At 45.2% G+C, this 19124-nt stretch overlaps 1 protein-coding gene across 1 annotated transcript in view; it reads left to right on the top strand.

Moving 5' to 3' along the window:
- The first annotated feature begins 155 nt into the window (after window positions 1–155).
- The window catches only part of LOC139310418 (protein hinderin-like), a 21215-nt gene continuing 2246 nt past the window's right edge, over window positions 156–19124 (top strand). The window contains exons 1-4 of the mRNA XM_070934574.1: window positions 156–218; window positions 8238–8273; window positions 10322–10461; window positions 16647–16741. Of these exons, the coding sequence (XP_070790675.1) occupies window positions 161–218; window positions 8238–8273; window positions 10322–10461; window positions 16647–16741 (329 nt within the window). The 5' untranslated portion in view covers window positions 156–160. The remainder of the gene's footprint in view (window positions 219–8237; window positions 8274–10321; window positions 10462–16646; window positions 16742–19124) is intronic.

Genomic DNA, 19124 nt, shown 5'->3' with positions numbered 1-19124 from the left:
TTTTTTTCTTGCGGGAGGACAACCATTGGCTGCTGGCGAGACTCCGCGTTGCCGGGGCCGTATCTGGGCAAAGCTTGTGCCGGCTAGCCAATGAGGAGCGAGGATGGGCGTGGGGGGCGGGGTGGGGCGGAGGGACGCTGGGAGTGGCGGTTGTTTCAAGATGGCGGATGTGGCCGCGGGGCTGAAGCCGGAAGGAGCCGCTTACTGGAGCCGGGACCGTATCCTTTATTCGGGGGAGGGGGCGGCGGCTGGTCGTGGGGGAGGCGGTTGACGGAAGGGAGCTTGGCGGGCTTGTTCTGAGGGGAGGCCCTGGCTTGGCAGCCGAGAACCGTGACTGGGTAGCCTCTGAACATGTACAGAGTGCTACCTCAGGTTTCCCCCCCCCCCATCTTCAGTAGGAGTTTTTCCCGCCTGCAGAGTTGTGGCCTTGAAAGATAAAAGCAAGTCTTCCTCAGCCTGGTTGTCTTTTGGACTACAACACCCATCCTCCGCAGGCTGCGGTGCTGATCCACCCCAATGGTCGTCCCAGCAGTGAAGGGACTTCAGGTCCCATCCTCCTCAGCCAGCTGCGTGGCAGGAGGGGAGGCGCAACCCCAGTGCCTTTTCAATGGGTTGTAAAGGAATGGGTTTTGGAGTGGGCGGAATTCGGGGTCTGCCGTTGGGCGGGAGTGCTCTTGATAGAGAGGATGGGCTTTGTAGTCCACGATGAAACATGACATTTTAGTGCTGCCGAAGGGCTTGAATTAGGATTGGGGGGTGGGGGGGGTGGGAAATTGTTGGATGGAATGGCTTTGAAGACCCCTATTTATTATTTGCTACATTTTATAGGTCGTCTTCGACTTGCGGCCACACTGGAGCTCCCAAATTTCTGTCACTAAGTGAGACAGTTTAGTGAATTTTGCCCCGCTTTACGACCTTTCTTGCCACTGTTCGTTAAGTGAATCGCAGTTGTTCGGTTAGTCCAGACAGTTGTTAAGTGAATATGGTTTTCCCCGTTGATTTGGCTTGTCAGAAGGTCGCAAAAGGGGATCGCGTGACCCCCGAGACGCTGCGACCGTCATAAATATGAGTCAGTTGCCAAGTGTCAGAATTTGAATCATGTGACCATGGGGATGCTGGAAGGGTCGTAAGTGTGGAAAAACGGTCATAAATCACTTTTTTCCCGTGCTGTTGTAACTTCGAACGGTCACTAAATGAACTGTTGTAAGTGGAGGACTCTCTGGATGCCGCCTATCTCATTAACCAAAGTCTAGGTGACTTCATTGCGGCATAAAACTTACATAATGAATTTGGGGAGGGGGCAAGCAGGGGGATCCTTCCAGTGGGAATATGCCCCAAGAGATCCCATTGCAGGCCAACCTTCATCTCCCAAAAGCAACATGTCATTTTGTGTTTGAATGAAACTAACAATGACTAAGTTGACAATGATAGGTTGTTGTTTCCCACTTACGAACTATGCCCTTGAATTTGGTTAAAGAGGGATCTAAAGTTTATTTAATGCATCAAACTATATAGTAAACTGAAGAGCAAGCTCAGCATCTCAAGTTAAACGTAAACCGCTCTCGGGATGGGTGAGTACATAAATATATATTAAGTATATACTTAATATATGCTTTATGTACATGAAGTATATGTACATAAAATACATGTGAAGTATGTATTGTATTAAAAAGTATAAAGTACTTAAAATATGTACATAAAGAAATACATGAGAGCTGTCTCTATAAATATAGGTAGTCCTCAACTTACGACCACAATTGAGCCCAACATTTCTGTTACTAAGTGAGATGTTTGTTAAGTGAGTTTTGCCCCTATTTTACGACCTTTCTTGCCTTGGTTGTTAAGTGAATAACAAGTTGATAAGTTAGTAACCCAGTTGTTATTCGGATGCTGATTACAGGCAGTCCTCGACTTACAACTGCAATTGAGCCCGAAATTTCTGTTATTAAGTGAGTCGTTTGTTGTGAATTTTGTCTATTTTATGACCTTTCTTGCCTCGGTTGATAAGTGAATCACTGGAGTTGCTAAATCAGTAATCCAGTTGTTAAGTGAATGTGGCTTCCCTATTGACTTTGCTTGTACGAAGGTCGCAAAAGTTGATCCCATGACCTTGGGACACTGCGACCGTCATAAATATGAGTCATTTGTCAAGTGTCTGAATTTGGATCACATGATCATGGGGGTGCTGGAAAAGTTGTAACTCAATTGCAGTCGTAAGTCGAGGACTACCTGAATGTGATAACTGGAGGTGAACATTATATAAATTCATTAGCTAAAATGGATGTGTTCCCATCTCCCTGACTTGGAAATCTGTATTTTTGAGGGAGAATTCCCCCACTGTGAAATCACAGTGGGGGACTTAAAATTAAATTTTATTAAATGTATTTAATAAAATTAATTTATTAAATAAATGAATAGAATTCTTTATTGGCCAAGTGTGATTGGACACACAAGGAATTTGTCTTGGTGCATACACTCTCGGAGTACATAAAGGAAAAGATACGTTCATCAAGAATCATAAGGTACAACACTTAATGATAGTCATAGGGAAACAGTCAATATCAATCGTAAGGATACAAGCAACAAAGTTACTGTCATACAGTCATAAGTGGGAGGAGATGGGTGATAGGAACGATGAGAAGATTAATAGTAATGCAGACTTAGTAAACAAATTAGTTTGACAGTGTTGAGGGAATTATTTGTTTAGCAGAGTGATGGCGTTGGGGAAAAAACTGTCCTTGTGTCTAGTTGTTCTGGTGTGCAGTTCTCTATAGCGTCGTTTTGAGGGTAGGAGTTGAAACAATTTATGTCCAGGATATGAGGGGTCTGTAGGTATTTTCCCAGCCCTCTTTTTGACTCGTGCAGTATGCAGGTCCTCAATGGAAGGCAGGTTGGTAGCCATTGTTTTTTCTGCAGTTCTAATGATCCTCTGAAGTTTCTGTCTGTCTTGTTGGGTTGCAGAACCAAACCGGACAGTTATGGAGGTGCTGATGAAAGACTCAATAATTCCTCTGTTGAATTGGATCAGCAGCTCCTTGGGCAGTTTGAGCTTCCTGAGTTGGCACAGAAAGAACATGCTTTGTTGTGCTTTTTTGATGACTTTTTGATGTTGGGTGTCCATTTTAGGTCTTGTGATATGGTAGAACCTTGAAATTTGAAGGTCTCTATTGTTAATACTGTGTTGTCTAGTATTGTGAGAGATGGAAGTATGGGAGGGTTTCTCCTAAAGTCCACCACCATTTCTATAGATGTCTTCCCTTCTCCCATAATCCCTGGCTTGAAAAGTTTCAAAAGTCTGTATTTTCAATGGGGAATTCCTCCACCGTATTTCTCCTTTCAGCGTTTTGCCCACGCTGGCTAGAATTTGACCCAAAAAGGGCTTTGGAGTTGGGCTTTTTTATGATCCTTGGTGATTTGGACAAATGGGTGTGCAAATCTTTTGGGTTTTCATTGTTTCCTTTACCCGATTAAGCTTAGAATTGACTGATAAAATACCTGCAGCTGATTGAAAAGCTTTTATGAACAGGATAAATCAGGGTTTTTCTGCTTAAAAGATGTGTGTGGAATTCAACCTCCTTGGGCCGCGATGGCGAACCTATGGCATGCGTGCCACAGGTGGCACCCGGAGCCATATCTGGGCACACGAGCATTGCCCTAGCTCAGCTCCAGCATGTATGTGCGCGTCAGCCAAATGGTTTTCGGGCCTTCCGGACCCACCGGAAGTTGGGAAATGGGCTGATTCCGGCCTCCGGTAGGGCCTCTTGCGGGAAGAGTTGGGGAAGGCCGTTTTCGTCCTCCCCAGGCTCCTAGAAAGCCTCTTGGAGCCTGGGGAGGGCAAAAAACGGGGCTACCGGGCCCACCATGCCATCGCTTGCCAAAAGTGGGGGGGGGGGTGTCGCTCGCGCATGCGGGGGGGGGCACATTGAATTATGGGTGTGGGCTCACACGAGCGCGACCCCCCCACGCTCCCCCCGCTTTTGGCACGCAACGGCAAAAAGGTTAGCCATCACTGTCCTAGGGAATGGAATTCCACATATCTTTTAAGTTGCCATGTTTGAAAAACACTGAGGTGGATGATTCCCTTTTTTTTTTCTTGGTAAGTTGAGTTAGATTTCCACGGCTTATCTCTTACTACAGGTAAGAGAACTCACCTCACGTCTTTCTTACGACCACAATTGTGCCCAGAATTTCTGCTGCTAAGCGAAACATTCGTTGAGTGAGTTTTGCCCCATTTTACAACTTCCCTTGCCGCAGTTTTTAAGCAGATCAGGGCAGTTGTTCAGTTAGTGACATGGTTGTTAAGTGAATCTGGTTTTCCCCATTGGCTTTGCTTGTCAGAAGGGCGCAAAAGGGAATCACGTGACTCTGGGACGCTGCAACCGTCATAAATATGAGTCAGTTATCAAACGTCCAAATTTTGATCACATGACCCTGGGAATGCTGCAACGGTCCTAAGTATGAAAATGGTCATAAGTCACTTTTTTTGGTCCTGTTGTCGAACGGTTACTAAACAAACTATTGTAAATCACGGCCTACCTGAATCTGATTTAAAAGAAATTTTTTTTACTCACTATTGCTCAATCTTTTATTACAATTTGCAATTTGCAATTTATTACAATTACAATTCTTTTCAGGAATATTATTCAAGAATAATATTCCTGAAAAGGAATATTATGAAGAAATTATATGTAGAAAGTCTTCTTATGACTTGGATGGTACCCAGTATGGATGTTTTTGCACAAATTCCTGAAACCCTGTGTGGCTTTGAATTTCTGTCATTTTGAAACAGGTGAATTTGGTAACATAAACCCCAAAGTGGGTTAAATATAGCTTAAAAAAAATAAAGACCTCAAGAAGACATAACTCAGAAAAATGCCCACCTGCTTCGGAGTGATTTCTGTGACCGTTACTCACTTTTTTTTTTCCTCTTGGCACAATAGTCCTCAGTTTACGACCACAGTTGTAATCAAAATTTCTGTTGCTAAGTGAAACTTTTGCTAAGTGAGTTGTTAAGCGAATCTGGCTCCCTCTTTGCATTTGCTTGTCAAGAAGGTTGCAAAAGGGGAATCACGTGACCCCAGCACACTGCAACCGTCATAAATGTGAATCAGTTGTCAAGCATCCGAATGTAAATCACGAGACCCTGTGGGGATGCTGGAATGGTCGTAAGTGTGTGAAATCTGGTCACGAGTCACATTTTTTTCCAATGCTCTTTGCAACTTCAAACAGTTGCTTAACGAACTCTTGAAAATCATGGACTAAAGTCACCGCTAAAAGTCTAGAAAGTTGGTGGAAAAACCCCAATTGAAGACAGTGGCAAACCCCTTGTGTGTGTTGTGTTGTGTGTCTGCCACAACAGCTGCTCAACTGAGACTAGAAGTTGGGGTTAAGTGGAAGAAAACGCTGTCTTGATCTACTTGCAGCCTTTTAGGGCGGGATGAAAAATGGACACGTGAAACACGGTTTCTTAAGTCACCTGTGTTGCCATGGTCACGCCATGCCCAGTGCGCAGCGTAGTGTTTGCCCACACACACACATTGTTTGGTGTTTACCCAGAAAGGAGAAGTGGACGAGAAATAGGGAACTTTTGGATTAGAACAAGCTTTTGAAACGAGGTTTCTGGAACTTCAGTCTAAAACCTCCCCTTGCCTTTTCAGGAGATTCTGGCAGGACTCATTCTGTCAGGGTTCACGAATGGAGGCTGAGCCAGCTAGCCTTGCAAGGAAACCAGGTTTGTTCCTGGGAGTTCATATTGTTGGAGTTGAACGAGAGCGGTGAGATGGGGCTGAACCTGTTTTCTCTGAAAATGCAGTCTTAAAATAGTTGGGATAATTTATATGTATGTTTGTGCAGCATTTATTTACATTCCACCTTTATTATTTTTAGAAATAACTCCAAGTCCCCAGCATACCTAACATTCCTTCTTTCTCCTGTTTACCCCACGACAACAATCCTGTGAGGTGGATTGGGCTGAGAGAGAAGCCCAAGATCACTCAGTTGTCTTTCATGGCTAAAGCAGGACTAGAGCTAACTGTTTCCTGGTAATTGGCCGGTTGTTTATTGTTTGATTTTCTGAGTTGATCGTTTCTTGATTGGGGCGTTGTTTACAGAGTAGAGTAGAGTAGAGTAGAATAGAATAGAGCCTTGGCGGCTCAGCAGACTAAAGCACTGTTAAGTAACACCAGCTGCCTGCAATTACTGCAAGTTCAAATCTCGCCAAGGCTCAAGGTTGACTCAGCCTTCCATCCTTCCGAGGTAGGTAAAATGAGGACCCGGATTGTGGGGGCAATAAGCTGACTTTCTATAAAAAAAAGAACACCGCTTGGGGGTGGGGGCGAAAGCCCTACTAAGCAGGTATATACAAAAGTATGAAGGCTATTGCTTAACGCATTGTAAGCCGCCCTGAGTCTCCGAAAAAGGGCGGCATATAAATCGAACCAACCAATAGAATAGAATAGAATAGAATAGAATAGAATAGAATAGAATAGAATAGAATAGAATAGAATAGAATAGAATAGAATAGAATAGAATAGAATAGAATAGAATAGAACAGAACAGAACAGAACAGAACAGAACAGAACAACCGAGTTGGAAGGGACCTTGGAGGTCTTCTAGTCCAACCCCCTGCTTAGGCAGGAAACCCTACACCACTTCAGACAAATGATTGTCCAACATTTTCTTAAAAACTTCCAGTGTTGGAGCATTCACAACTTCTGGAGGCAAGTCGTTCCACGGAGTAATTGTTCTCACTGTCAGGAAATTTCTCCTTAGTTCTAGATTGCTTCTCTCCTTGATTAGTTTCCACCCATTGCTTCTTGTCCTGCCTTCAGGGGCTTTGGGGAATAACCTGACTCCCTCTTCTTTGGGGCAGCCCCTGAGATATTGGAAGACTGCTATCATGTCTCCCCTAGTCCTTCTTTTCAATAAACTAGACATACCCAGTTCCAGCCACTGTTCTTCATATGTTTTAGCCTCCATCCCCAAATCATCTTTGTTGCTCTTCTCTGCACTCTTTCTAGAGTCTCAACATCTTTTTTACATCCTGGTGACCAAAACTGAGTGCAGGATTCCAAGTGTGGCCTTACCAAGGCCTTATAAAGTGGTATTAACACTTTTTTTTTTTTTTAATTTGATTTATATGCTGCCCTTCTCCGGAGACTCAGGGCGGCTTACAGTGCGTTAAGCAATAGCCTTCATCCTTTTGTATATTTATACAAAGTCAGCTTATTGCCCCCACAAACTGGGTCCTCATTTAACCTACCTTAGAAAGGATGGAAGGCTGAGTCAACCTTGAGCCTTGGAGAGATTCGAACCAGCAGTAAATTGCAGGCAGCTGTGTTAATAACAGGGTGCTTTAAACCACTGTACTTCACGTGATCTTGATTCTATCCATCTGTTTAGATTCGTATTAATATTAGTATTAATATTCTAGATTAATCTAGATTAATATATTAACAATCAAAAAATAACGCCCTGATACTAGATTAATCTGTTTATCTGGGTATTGATTGATGGCAAAGAGGTGTTTGTACTATTTTGGTTTCCTTTTTTAAAACTTTTGGATTGCCTTTTTTGAATGTTACGCAGGCGTTGTTTATCTCTACGTGCCTGTTGATGGCTGATTTGTCCGAGTGCCACACTTCCCTTGGTAAGAACACTCTCAGTGACACTGGGAGAGTTCTTTCTCCCTTCTAGCACTGATGATGTTACCTAGTTGGGTAATGAAACGTCTGCAAGAAAACAGAAAACAGCCAAGCTCAGAGAGCACCAAGGATCCCTCATTTCAACCCTGAGCTGCAAATATTCTTTTCTTGTGTGTTCCTCTGAAATAGAGAACCTAGCGTGAGAAATTGGCCTCTCTGTGGTTCCCCCCCCCCGACCTCCTTCCTCAATAATCATATCCCAGACGTAGAAATGATTGACACCTCACAATTCATAGTTTCAGAAACCTTCAATCTTTGGAAAGCCTCACAAAAGTTCCTTTTATAATCAGAGCTCCGAAAGGGGAAACAAAATGCCCCATCTTGTTGCCTCAGCCTGTAATAACAGAGGACGGTTTAATTCAGGTTTGGCTATTTTAAAGAGTCAACAGAAATGCCTGCTTCGGTCTGCTTATGATTGGCTGATCTTTGGGTGGAAGAAAGCTTTCCCTGACCTGCATTTTAAATCTTCCGATTCTAAAACTGTGGAATAGAACAAGTACATTTCTTGCTTGCTTTCCTTGAACGATATCACAGTTTCAGATGAAGACCGGCAACCTGTGTACGTCCCAGGTATGTTGCGTGAATGGCTACAGCAGAAGTTTGGATAGTGATTGGCTGGGCATCTGGTCCAACTCTAATTTGTGTGCATACTGCAAGCACTCGTTGAATATAGATAGTCCTCGATTTACGACCATGAGGGAGCATACCATTAGAATGGAATAGAATGGAGTAGAATGGATTATAAATATAAATATAAATAGAATATGGAATGGAACAGAATAGAAAATTGAATGGAATAGGACAGAACAGAACTGTCACTTTAAATGTACACTCATCAGCGTACATTAAAATGAAGTTTCGTTGCATTCAGATCTGAAAGGATAACCATTATACATATACCCACATACACACACATATATGACACAGAGAAACCTCACGGTCTAGTTCGAATGTATACCTATACAAGGCGAAAAGAAAGAATCTTGCGGGTTTACCAGATGGATGGCATAGGGAACAAAGCTGTTACAGAATCTGATAGCCTGCTAGAAATACTATAGAAACCCCCTCCCAGAGGGGAGCAACAGAAGCAGACCATGAAGTGGGCGTGTGGGGTCTCTAACAATGCTTGGAGCTCTAAGCACATAGCGCTTATAAGCAGTATCCTGAACGACGGAAAGCGAGCTTCCTATAATCTTCTCCACTGTCCTCACCACTCTCTGTAGGGACTTTCTGTCCGAGGCACTGCAGCCACCAAAGCAAACGGGGATGCAGTTTGTTAAAACGCTCTTGATCGTGCCTCTGTCAAAAGTGGCCAGGACAGAAGGAGAAATTATGGCCCGTTATGGTTGCAGGTGGTGGCGGTCTTTAAGCAGGAGTGTGATGTGTTAAGCGGAGCATGGAATGGGGGTGGGGGAGGAGGCTTTGGGGCGTCTAAGCCCAGGCCTTCCTGACTTGAAACCCTCCTGTGCTCTGCTTCCGACTGCTTGGAGTCCATGAAGACCCCTCATTTCCTCCCCTCCCCCCCATTGCCTCCTATCATCTCTCCCCACATGTTCCTTCTATCCTGTCCTTCCCAGTCCATCCCCTGATACGTGGCTTGGTGGAAAGATTCTTCACGATCTCCAGTTTTAAAAGCAGCGGAAGCAAAGATAGTAACTAAACCTAGCATTAGCACATCACGTTATGACGTTGATTAAACAACTCCTAGGTGAGTCCTTAAAAATGTGTGAGCTTGGTCCATAAATTAATCAAACTTACCTTTGTGAAGAAAAGTATTGAAAAGCGCCAGGTGCGGTAACAATCAAAAGCTAATAAATGTAAAGAGTCAATTTTATAATGTTGCCTTTATGACAATCTTGAAGATAGATGAAAAGCTTAAAGGTGTGATAAATTGTTTGTGTATAAGAGAGAGAGAGAGAGAGAGAGAGAGAGAGAGAAGAGGAGGAGAAGAGGAGACGGGAGAGGGAAGGGGAGGAAGAATAGAATAAAATAGAATGCAGAATGGAATAGAATGCAAAATGGAGAATAGAATAGAATAGAAAATATGGAATGGAATGGAAGAATTAATTAGAATAGCATAGCATAGCATAGCATAGCATAGCATAGCATAGCATAGCATAGCATAGCATAGCATAGCATAGCATAGCATAGCATAGCATAGAATAGAAAATATGGAATGGAATGGAAGAATTAATTAGAATAGAATAGAATAGAATAAGAATGAATAGGATAGGATAGAATAGAAAATATGGAATGGAATAGAATAGAAAGAAGGAAAGAAAAGGAAAAAAGGAATAGAATAGAATAAGAATGAATAGAATAGAATAGAACAGAACAGGAGGAAGAGGAGAAGGGAGGGGAGAAAGAATAGAATGTAGAACAGAATGGAATGGAATAGAAAATGAATAGAATAGAATAGGAGGAGGAAAGGGGAGGAGAGATGAGAGGAGGGGAGGGGAGATTTGTAGTGTACATTTTAATGTTTTTGCAGTTCCTTCTTTTCACTGGAAAACAGAGAGAGAGAGAGAGAGAGAGAGAGAAGAGAGAGAGAGAGAGACGGAGAAAGGCTTTGTAAGAACCAGTGGAGAATTTCCGGGTCTTGTTCGTTCCATCCACAGGGGTTTCTGACGAGAGGAATTTGAGACCCAGGCAACTGCGGAAAGGGCAGAAGACGGAAGCAAAGGCCAAAGTAGCAGCGGCTTCGAATCCCGCCCCCATGGAGGTCCTGAAAAGGATTGGAGAAGAAGCCGGGCAGCAGGTGGGTTTGGCTTTTCCTGTTAGAGCAAGCAGCAGCCGGGACACTGTGGGTCTCGTTCGCACGTCTGGCATGCTTCTGCAGCTGAACACTCAAAGTTAGTGGGCGTTGGGTGGCATATTTGAGGGACCACCTGTCCCCAGGTCATGCCTACCTGTCCCGTGAGGTCTGCCAGGGCAGGCACGCTCCACCTGTCTGTAACAGACTGCCATTTTTGGGGGGGGGGAGGGCAGGAAGAGGTGCCCACCCTTTGGAAGATCACTTCCCCAGAGATTAGATTGATCTTGATCAAGATTAGGAATTTGGGGTGATATGATAGCAGTTTTCCAATATCTGAGGGGCTGCCACAAAGAAGTGGGGGTCAACTTATTTTCCAAAGCACCTGAAGGCAGAACAAGAAGCAATGCATGGAAACTTATCAAGGAGAGAAGCAACCTAGAAATAAGGAGAAACTTCTTAACAGTGAAAACAATTAAAACAATTAATCAGTGGAACAGCTTGCCACCAGAAGTGGGAGGTTTTTAAGAAGAGACTGGACAGTCTCTTGTCTGAAATGGTATAGGGCAGTGATGGCTAACCTTTTTGCTGTCACATGCCAAAGTGGGGGGAGCTTGGGGGGATTGCGTGCTTGCGTCTCCACACCCATAATTCAATGCGCATGCGTGTGCTACCCTCCTGTGCTCCCCCTGCTTTTGGCACACGGTGGGCCCAGTAGACCTGTTTTTCGCCCTCCCCAGACTCCAGAGACTTTCTAGGAGCATGGGGAGGGCGAAAACAACCTTCCCCACCCTCCCGGAGGCCCTCTGGAGGCAGGAAATGGCCCATTTGCTGATTTCCGGTGGGACCAGAAGGCCCGTTTTTCACTCCCCAGGCTCCAGGGGCTTTCTAGGAGCCTGGGGAGAGCGAAAAACAGGCCTCCCCCCCACCCCCTCCGGAGGCCGGAAACATCCTGTTTCCCAACTTCCAGTGGTCACGGAAGGCCTGAAAAATCAGCTGGCTGGTGTGCACGTATGTGCTTGAGCTGAGCCCACTGGCATGGCTCCGCGTGCCATAGGTTCACCATCAGGGGTATAGGATCTCCTACTTGAGCAGGGGTTGGACTAGAAGACCTCCAAGGTCCCTTCCATCTCTGTTATTCTGTTAGAGGCCTTTTTGCAAGGCCTTTCAGCTGTGGTTTTTTTCATCGGGCATGGGATCCAGTAATACGACAGAGCCCTTGCAGTGGGCACATTGATTTTTGTTATTGGTTTGGTCTTTTTATTCTTTCTCCCCCCCCCATTGATTCTTTGCTGTTTTTTTAAAAATATTATCTTTTAGGAGGTTTTTAACTTTAGCCATGCTGCATCATGAATTTGTGATGAGTGGCTCTGTAAGTTGAAATAATAATACTCTCTCTGTGTGTGTAAAGAATAGTAGGAATCCCATAGGTGCTTTTTCAAGAGGCGACTGGACTTTCCGGTTTTTCTTTGAAGATGTTTGGCGTCTCATCCAAGAAGCTTCTTCAGCTCCGAAAACCTCTTCAAAGAATAACCAGAAAGTCCAGCTGCCTCCTGAAAAAGCACCTTTGGGACAACCTGGATAGACTGAGAATCTCCATAGACACCCAAGCTCAAGAGATCACCAAGGACCCCGCAGTACATCCCTGAGCTACTAATGCTCTCTTCTGTTGGTATTCATTTATTTCTTATTTATTTATTTATTTATTTATTTATTTATTTATTTATTTATTTATTTATTTATTTATTATTTCAATTTGTATACCGCCCTACTCCCGAAGGACTCAGGGCGGTGAACAGCCATAGAATAAAACATATGAGTACAAAATTTAAAATAAAATAAAACGAATTAAATAATTTGGCTGAAAATTTAAAACCCCAATAATTTAAGACCAAATTTAGAATTTCCATTTAAAAAGGGGAGAAACTTAGGTCAGGCCAGCTTGATGAAATAAGAACGTCTTAAGCGCGCGACGGAAGGTACGCAGATCCGGGATCCTCCGTATCTCCGGGGGGAGCTCGTTCCAGATAGTAAGTGCCCCCACAGAGAAGGCCCTCCCCCTGGGGGCCGCCAGTCGACATTGTTTGGCTGACGGCACCTGGAGGAGCCCCTCTCTATGGGAGCGTACTGGTCGGTGGGAGGCTGCTTGTGGTAGTAGGTGGTCCCGTAAATAACCAGGTCCTGAGCCATGGAGCGCTTTAAAGGTGGTAACCAAAACCTTGAAGTGCACACGGAAGAGCACCGGGAGCCAGTGCAGCTCGCGCAGGAGAGGTGTTACACGGGAGCGCCATGTTGCTCCCATAACCACCCGCGCGGCCGCACTCTGCGCCAGTTGGAGCCTCCGGGTGCTCCTCAAGGGGAACCCCATGTAGAGAGCGTTACAATAGTCCAGACAGGAGGTGACGAGGGCATGAGTGGCTGTGTGTAGGGAGTCCCGATCTAGAAAGGGACGCAACTGGCGGATCAGGCGAACCTGATGAAAAATCCTCCCGGTCACGGCCGTCAAGTGCTCTTCTGTATATTTATACAGCTGCCCATCTCACAGTTATGACTCCGGCTGGTGCTTGAGGCTTCCGAAAGCCTCAAAAAACAAAAGCAACCATAACGACGACAAGAATAGCAGCAACACAATATTACCCGTCCCGGTTCCCTAGGACAGCCTGAGACCATTCGCGCAAGCTTAAACCACACCCAGAAAAATCACATCAACAGGCTCAGCCAACCTCTAGACCTCATGCTCCAGGGAATATCCAAGCTTCAGGGATTTACAAAATGCCCAGAGGCTTGTTGGGGCCAAGTGAATCTCGGCAGCTGTGGTGCTTATCTTATCTTGCAGACCATGTTTTGCTGCACTCAGGTGTGCCGGGCATTGTGTTAGAAACCCAACACTTCCTGAGTTCTAAATACGGCAGGGGTGAAATGCTACCGGTTCGGGGTGAACCGGCCCGAACTGGTAGTAAAATATGCTACTGGTTCTCCAAACCGGTAATAAAAAATGTAATTGTTGGAACTTTTTCTTTTTTTTTCTTTTTTAGCATTTTTTTTCTACCGGTTCTCCGGAACCAGTAATTAAAAATGCTTTAAAAAGTTAAAAAAAAAAAAAGTTCTGACGATCCTGAGTTGCTCAGCTGATCGTCGGAACTTTTTTTAAAAAACTTTTTAGGCATTTTTTTACTACCAGTTCGGGCGAATAGTTCGTGGCCAGTGAATCAGTAGTAAACCGGTTCAGATTTCACGTGTGCCCACACCCATAATTTAATTCCTCCCCATGCCCCGCCCCCCCATGCATACACTCGTGACCCCCCCTCACTTCCCCCGCTTTTAGCACGCGACGGCAAAAAGGTTACTGGTGGGCCTGGTAGGCCCATTATTCGCTCTCCCCAGGCTCCAGAGGCTTTCTTGGATCCTGGGGAGGGCGAAAACAGCCTTCCCCACCCCCTGGAGACCCTCCGGAGGCCGAAAACAGCCCGTTTCCCTACTTCCGGTGGGCCCGGAAGGCTCGAAAACCAGCTGGCTGGCACACGCATGTGTGCTGGAGCTGAGCTAGGGCAATGCTCGCGTGCCCACAGATATGGCTCTGCGTGGCACACGTTCCATAGGTTCGCCATCACGGGTATAGGCTCTCATGCTTGAGCAGTGGGCTGGACTAGAAGACCTCCAAGGTCCCTTCCAGCTCTATTCTGATTCTGACTTGAATGAAATTCTCTGCCACTCTGGAGCAGCCCGAATCTTTACTCTGTGCAAGTTGATTGCTAGCATCTATTCCAAAGTCGGCTGGGAATATTAAAGTTTGTTCCCTTTTGAAGTCTTCGAAAGAAATAGTAGAAGCCAGAAAGATGGAGTTTCTTGGTGTGGCCTAACCACATTTCCCAGTCATGGTGTTCAGGAAAAGACAGGAACCTCATTCTTGTTGTGCGATCCATTCTTAATTGGGCCAGAAATTGATAAGGTCACAGAGAAGAAGAGTGTGCCTTGTTAGCAGCATCTGAATCTTTAAGATAGCTGGACTTCAGCTCCCAGAATTCCCCAGCCGGCATTTTTACCCGTGAAAATTACGGAGATTGACACCAAGAAAGAGCTGGAAACACCAGAAAGAGCTGGCAATCCACTTAACAACGGTGGGGGGGAAAGGCCATAAAATGGGTCATGACTCATTTAACAACTGCCTTGCTTAACCAATGGAAATTTAGGGCTCAGTTGTGGTCATAAGTCGAGGACTACCTGTATTCTAACACCCCTATCCGGTTTCCTGAGAACGGTTAAATCTTACGCTCGGTGGGAGTGCAGAAATTTTCTGGACAATGAAGCGCCCTCTGGTGGTGCAAGAGTGCAAATACACCCCTTAGTAAAAAAAAAAAAAAAATACTATACGGGTACTATCATATCATTGGTACTCTGGCTTTTTGATGCTCTATCAGTTTGGTGGCCCATGAAGCCTAGAGATTCACTCTGGTAGCCAATTGGACGTTGCAGGAGGGAGATATCGCATGTTTTGGAATTTGCAGCTAGAATTACGGGATGAAACTGGTTTTTTACCGTGCAATCAAATGCTGTTTGGGAGTCATTTGGGGATTTAAAGATAACAGAACATTACAGAATAACACAGTTGGACGAGACCTTGGAGGTCTTCTAGTCCAGCCCCCTGCTCAAGCAGGAAACCCTATACCTGTGATGGTGAACCTGTGGCACGCATAGCCATATCAGTGAGCATGCGAGCTCAGCTCTGGTGCGCATGTGCGCGCTGGCCGGCTGATTTTCGGGCCTTCTGGGCCCACCAGAAGTAGGGAAACAGGCTGGGGAAGGCCCGTTTTTCTCTCTCCCTGGCCTCTAGAGCCTTTCTAGGAGTCTGGGGAGGGCGAAAACAGCCTTCTCCCTCCTCCCCTTCCCCCCCCTCCCCAGAGGCGGGACCGGAAGTTGGCAAATGGGCCATTTTCAGCCTCCAGAGGGCCTAGAAAGGCTCGGGAGGCTCGGGAGACCAAAAAATGGGCCTACCGTGCCATCGTGTGCCCGGGGGGGGGGGGTGTCGTGTGTGCATGCGCGGGAGCAGGGTGCATAGAATTATGGGTGAGGGCATGCGCGCATGAGACCATCACCACCACCCCGCTCCTGGCACGCGATGACAAAAAGGCTAGCCATCACTATCCTATACCATTTCAGGCAAATGGCTATCTATAATCTCTTAAAAACCTCCAGTGATGGAGCAGCCACAACTTCTGAAGGCAAACGCCCTTCCACTGATTAATTGTTCTCACTGTCAGGAAATGTCTCCTTAATTCTACTAGGTTTTGAATCATTCATTTTTATTTTTACATTTCCAAAACGTACTTTTACCCTTTTTTCGGTTGTGATGTGCATTTGAAAAAAAAGCCTTGTAATACTTCAGATCTTACTAAGTTTTATGTAGCAAATTGTTCCTTCTGGCAAAAAATTGTATCAGCTACAGATGATAAATTCCCAAAGATTAAAAATTATTATTATTTTATTATTTATTGAATTTGTATACTGCCCTACTCCCGAAGGACTCAGGGCGGTGAACAGCCAGATAAAATACATATAATACAAATGTTAAAAAGCATTAAAATACAATTAAATAATTTGGCCCGGAAAACGAAATTTAAAACACCCCAAATTCTTAAGACAAGTTTAAAATTTAAAATTTTTTAAAAGTTTAAAAGAGAGGTTAGGCCAGGCCGGCCTGCTGAAAAAGAAATGTTTTGATGGCACGGCGAAAAGCGCACAGGTCTGGGATCCTCCGTATCTCCGGGGGGAGCTCGTTCCAAAAATAGGATTACACCCCCCCCCGTCCAAACCCCCATTTCTGAGATCCTTGCAATATCGCAATCCTTCTCTTTTTCCTCCTTCCAGCCCTGAGTGAAGCTCGTTTGTGGAAGCATAAGCCAACAATGACTCTTCTAATACAACATTTGGGGAATTATCCACTGTAATTGTTTGTAAACGTGTCTTTTGCTCAGTCAAGTATGGCTGAATTTTCAGACGAATCAGTAGCTGTTTGTGCTTATTTATTTATTATTTATTTTATCAAATTTATATGCTGCCCTCCTCCCGTAGGACTCGGGGCGGCTCACAGAATAAAATAATGGCTCACAGCTTAAAATAATGTATTGTAAATTCAGGGAGGTTTCTTTCCACGTTAATGAAGTTCTTTTTGCAAATGTGGATTTTTTTTTTAGGGGCCGGACAAAGGAGAAACGAAGAGTGCTTCTTTAAAGGATTTATGCCCCGAAGACAAGAGGCGCATCGCAAACTTAATTAAGGAGCTTGCAAGGTGATTATAAACGGAGTCTGATAATGTGGAAGGCTGAGAATTTCCTTCCCTGTTGTGGTTTTGTGAATTGGAGGGATTTCTCTTTATTCAAAGTGTTCTAGCACATTCTCTCTGAGAGATCAGAGAGAGCTGACTAAAGGTCTCCCCTGCTGCAAATGTATTTATTTGGTTATTTATTTTATTTCTATCACACATTTATTTATAAACAACTCAAGGTGGCGAACATACTTAATACTCCCTCCCTCTCGTATTTTCCTCACAACAACAACAACCCCGGGAGATAAGTTGTGCTGTGAGAGAATGACTGGCACAAGGGCACCCAGCCAGCTTTCACGCCTAAAACGGGACTAGAACTCACTGTCTCCCGGTGATAGGCCCAAAGTCACCCAGCTGGCTTTCATGCTTAAAGTAGGACTAGAATTCACCATCTCCTGGTGATTGGCTGAGAATCACCAGCTGGCTTTCCTGCCTAAGTCCAGGACTAGAACTCACTGTCAGTCCTAGGCTGCGTCCACAGAGGGATAGCGCCTGGAAATTGTAGTCCCAGCAGTCATCATGCACCTTGCTATCAATACAGAAGGTGCCGGTTTAATCAGTTTAGATCAGTTTTTTTTTTCCCCTTTAATTTACAGTATATGCCGCCCTTCTCCGGAGACTCAGGGCGGCTTACAATGCGTTAAGCAATAGCCTTCATCCTTTTGTATATTTATGCAAAGTCAGCTTATTGCCCCCACAATCTGGGTCCTCATTTCACCTACCTTAGAAAGGATGGAAGGCTGAGTCAACCTTGAGCCTGGTGAGATTTGAACTTGCAGTAATTGCAAGCAGCAGTGGCCATATGTGAACAGGTGGTTCTAAAGAAGCAGTTTAATAATCCTGGTTCTTTAGAACCACCTGTTCACATATGGCCACTGGTTTAGTCTGCATAAGTTTGTCTTTGGTCTCCTATGATGGGGCGGATGCTTTGGGCTGGGCTGGGTGAGGCTACTTAACTTGTGAATATGGCCTGATCCTTGGGAGTGGCTCTGAGGGGCTGAGGCTTCTACCTCCATACCATTGGCTTAGACCAGGGATCAGCAACCTGCGGCTCTGGAGCCGCATGTGGCTCTTTCATCCCTCTGCTGCGGCTCCCTATCACTCAAAATATGCGTCACAACCGCCAATGTGCGACACCGGCCGGCACACGATTTATTGAGCTTTTCAACCCCTGGTAGGCCAACCATGGATAAATCCAAGAAAAGAAAAGTTTCAGAAGAAAACACAATGTTTAATTCAACTACATCTGCTAGTTTTGTGGCCGCTCAAGAAATAGGCACAGGAAGGGTTTTGTGGCTCCCGGTGTTTTCTTTTCTGTGGGAAACGGGTCCAAATGGCTCTTTTGAGTGTTTAAGGTTGGAGACCCCTGGCCTAGACAAAGGTTGAACTACAAGTGTGAAGTTGGGTCTGTTGGTGAAGGCACCAGGCTCTAGAAATCTGGGGATGATAAATTCTAGTTCCGTCTTGGTATGAAAGCCAACTGGGTAACTTTGGACCAGTTAGCAGGAGACATTGAGTTCTAGTCCTGCCTTAGGCACAAAAGCCGGCTGGGTGACTTTGGGCCAATCACCAGGAGCCAGGGAGTTCTAGCCTTAGGCACGAAAGGAGACCATGAGTTCTAGTCCTGCCTTAGGCATGAACGCCGACTGACTTTGGGCCAATCACCAGGAGCTGTGAGTTCTAGTCCCGCCTTAGCCAGGAACGTCGACTGACTTTGGGCCAATCACCTGGAGCTGTGAGTTCTAATCCTCCCTTAGGCATGAAAGGAGACCGTGAGTTCTAATCCTGCTTTAGGCATGAAAGCCAACTGTCTTTGGGCCAATCACCAGGAGACTGTAAGTTCTAGTCCCGCCTTAGCCATGAAAGCCGGCTGGGTGACTTTGGGCCAATTTACCAGGAGACGGTGAGTTCGGCTTCTGCTTTAATCATGAAACCCGTCTGGATGGGCCAATCACCAGGAGACGGTGAGGTCTAGTCCTACCTAAGGACGAAAACCATCCAAAAATATCTGCAAGGAAACCACCAAGCTCAAGAGAGCATCAACCACCCTATCGTTCAATCCTGAGCTACAGTTACTATCTTCTATCCATCTGTTAATTTATTAAGCCAATTTACAGGGCCACCCAACTCACACACAGGCTCCTTAGGGCAGCTTACAACTGATCTGTCCCCGTCCACACACACACACAAACACAGCCAGCCGAGGGTTAAGAAAGTACTTGGCACGCACACAGGTCGTTATCTCAAACTTGGCAGCAATATAATCACCGTCTGCCAAGAGCTTTTACTGCAACAGATAACACAAAATTACATACGCATTGCAAATAGTCCAGGAAAAACAATATCC

The sequence above is a fragment of the Pituophis catenifer genome, unplaced genomic scaffold (genome assembly GCF_029215685.1).
Source record: "Pituophis catenifer annectens isolate HBS135680 unplaced genomic scaffold, rPitCat1.0.hap2 SCAF_2, whole genome shotgun sequence".
In the NCBI taxonomy this organism is placed as follows: domain Eukaryota; kingdom Metazoa; phylum Chordata; class Lepidosauria; order Squamata; family Colubridae; genus Pituophis; species Pituophis catenifer.
This window is presented reverse-complemented; position numbering and strand designations above follow the sequence as displayed.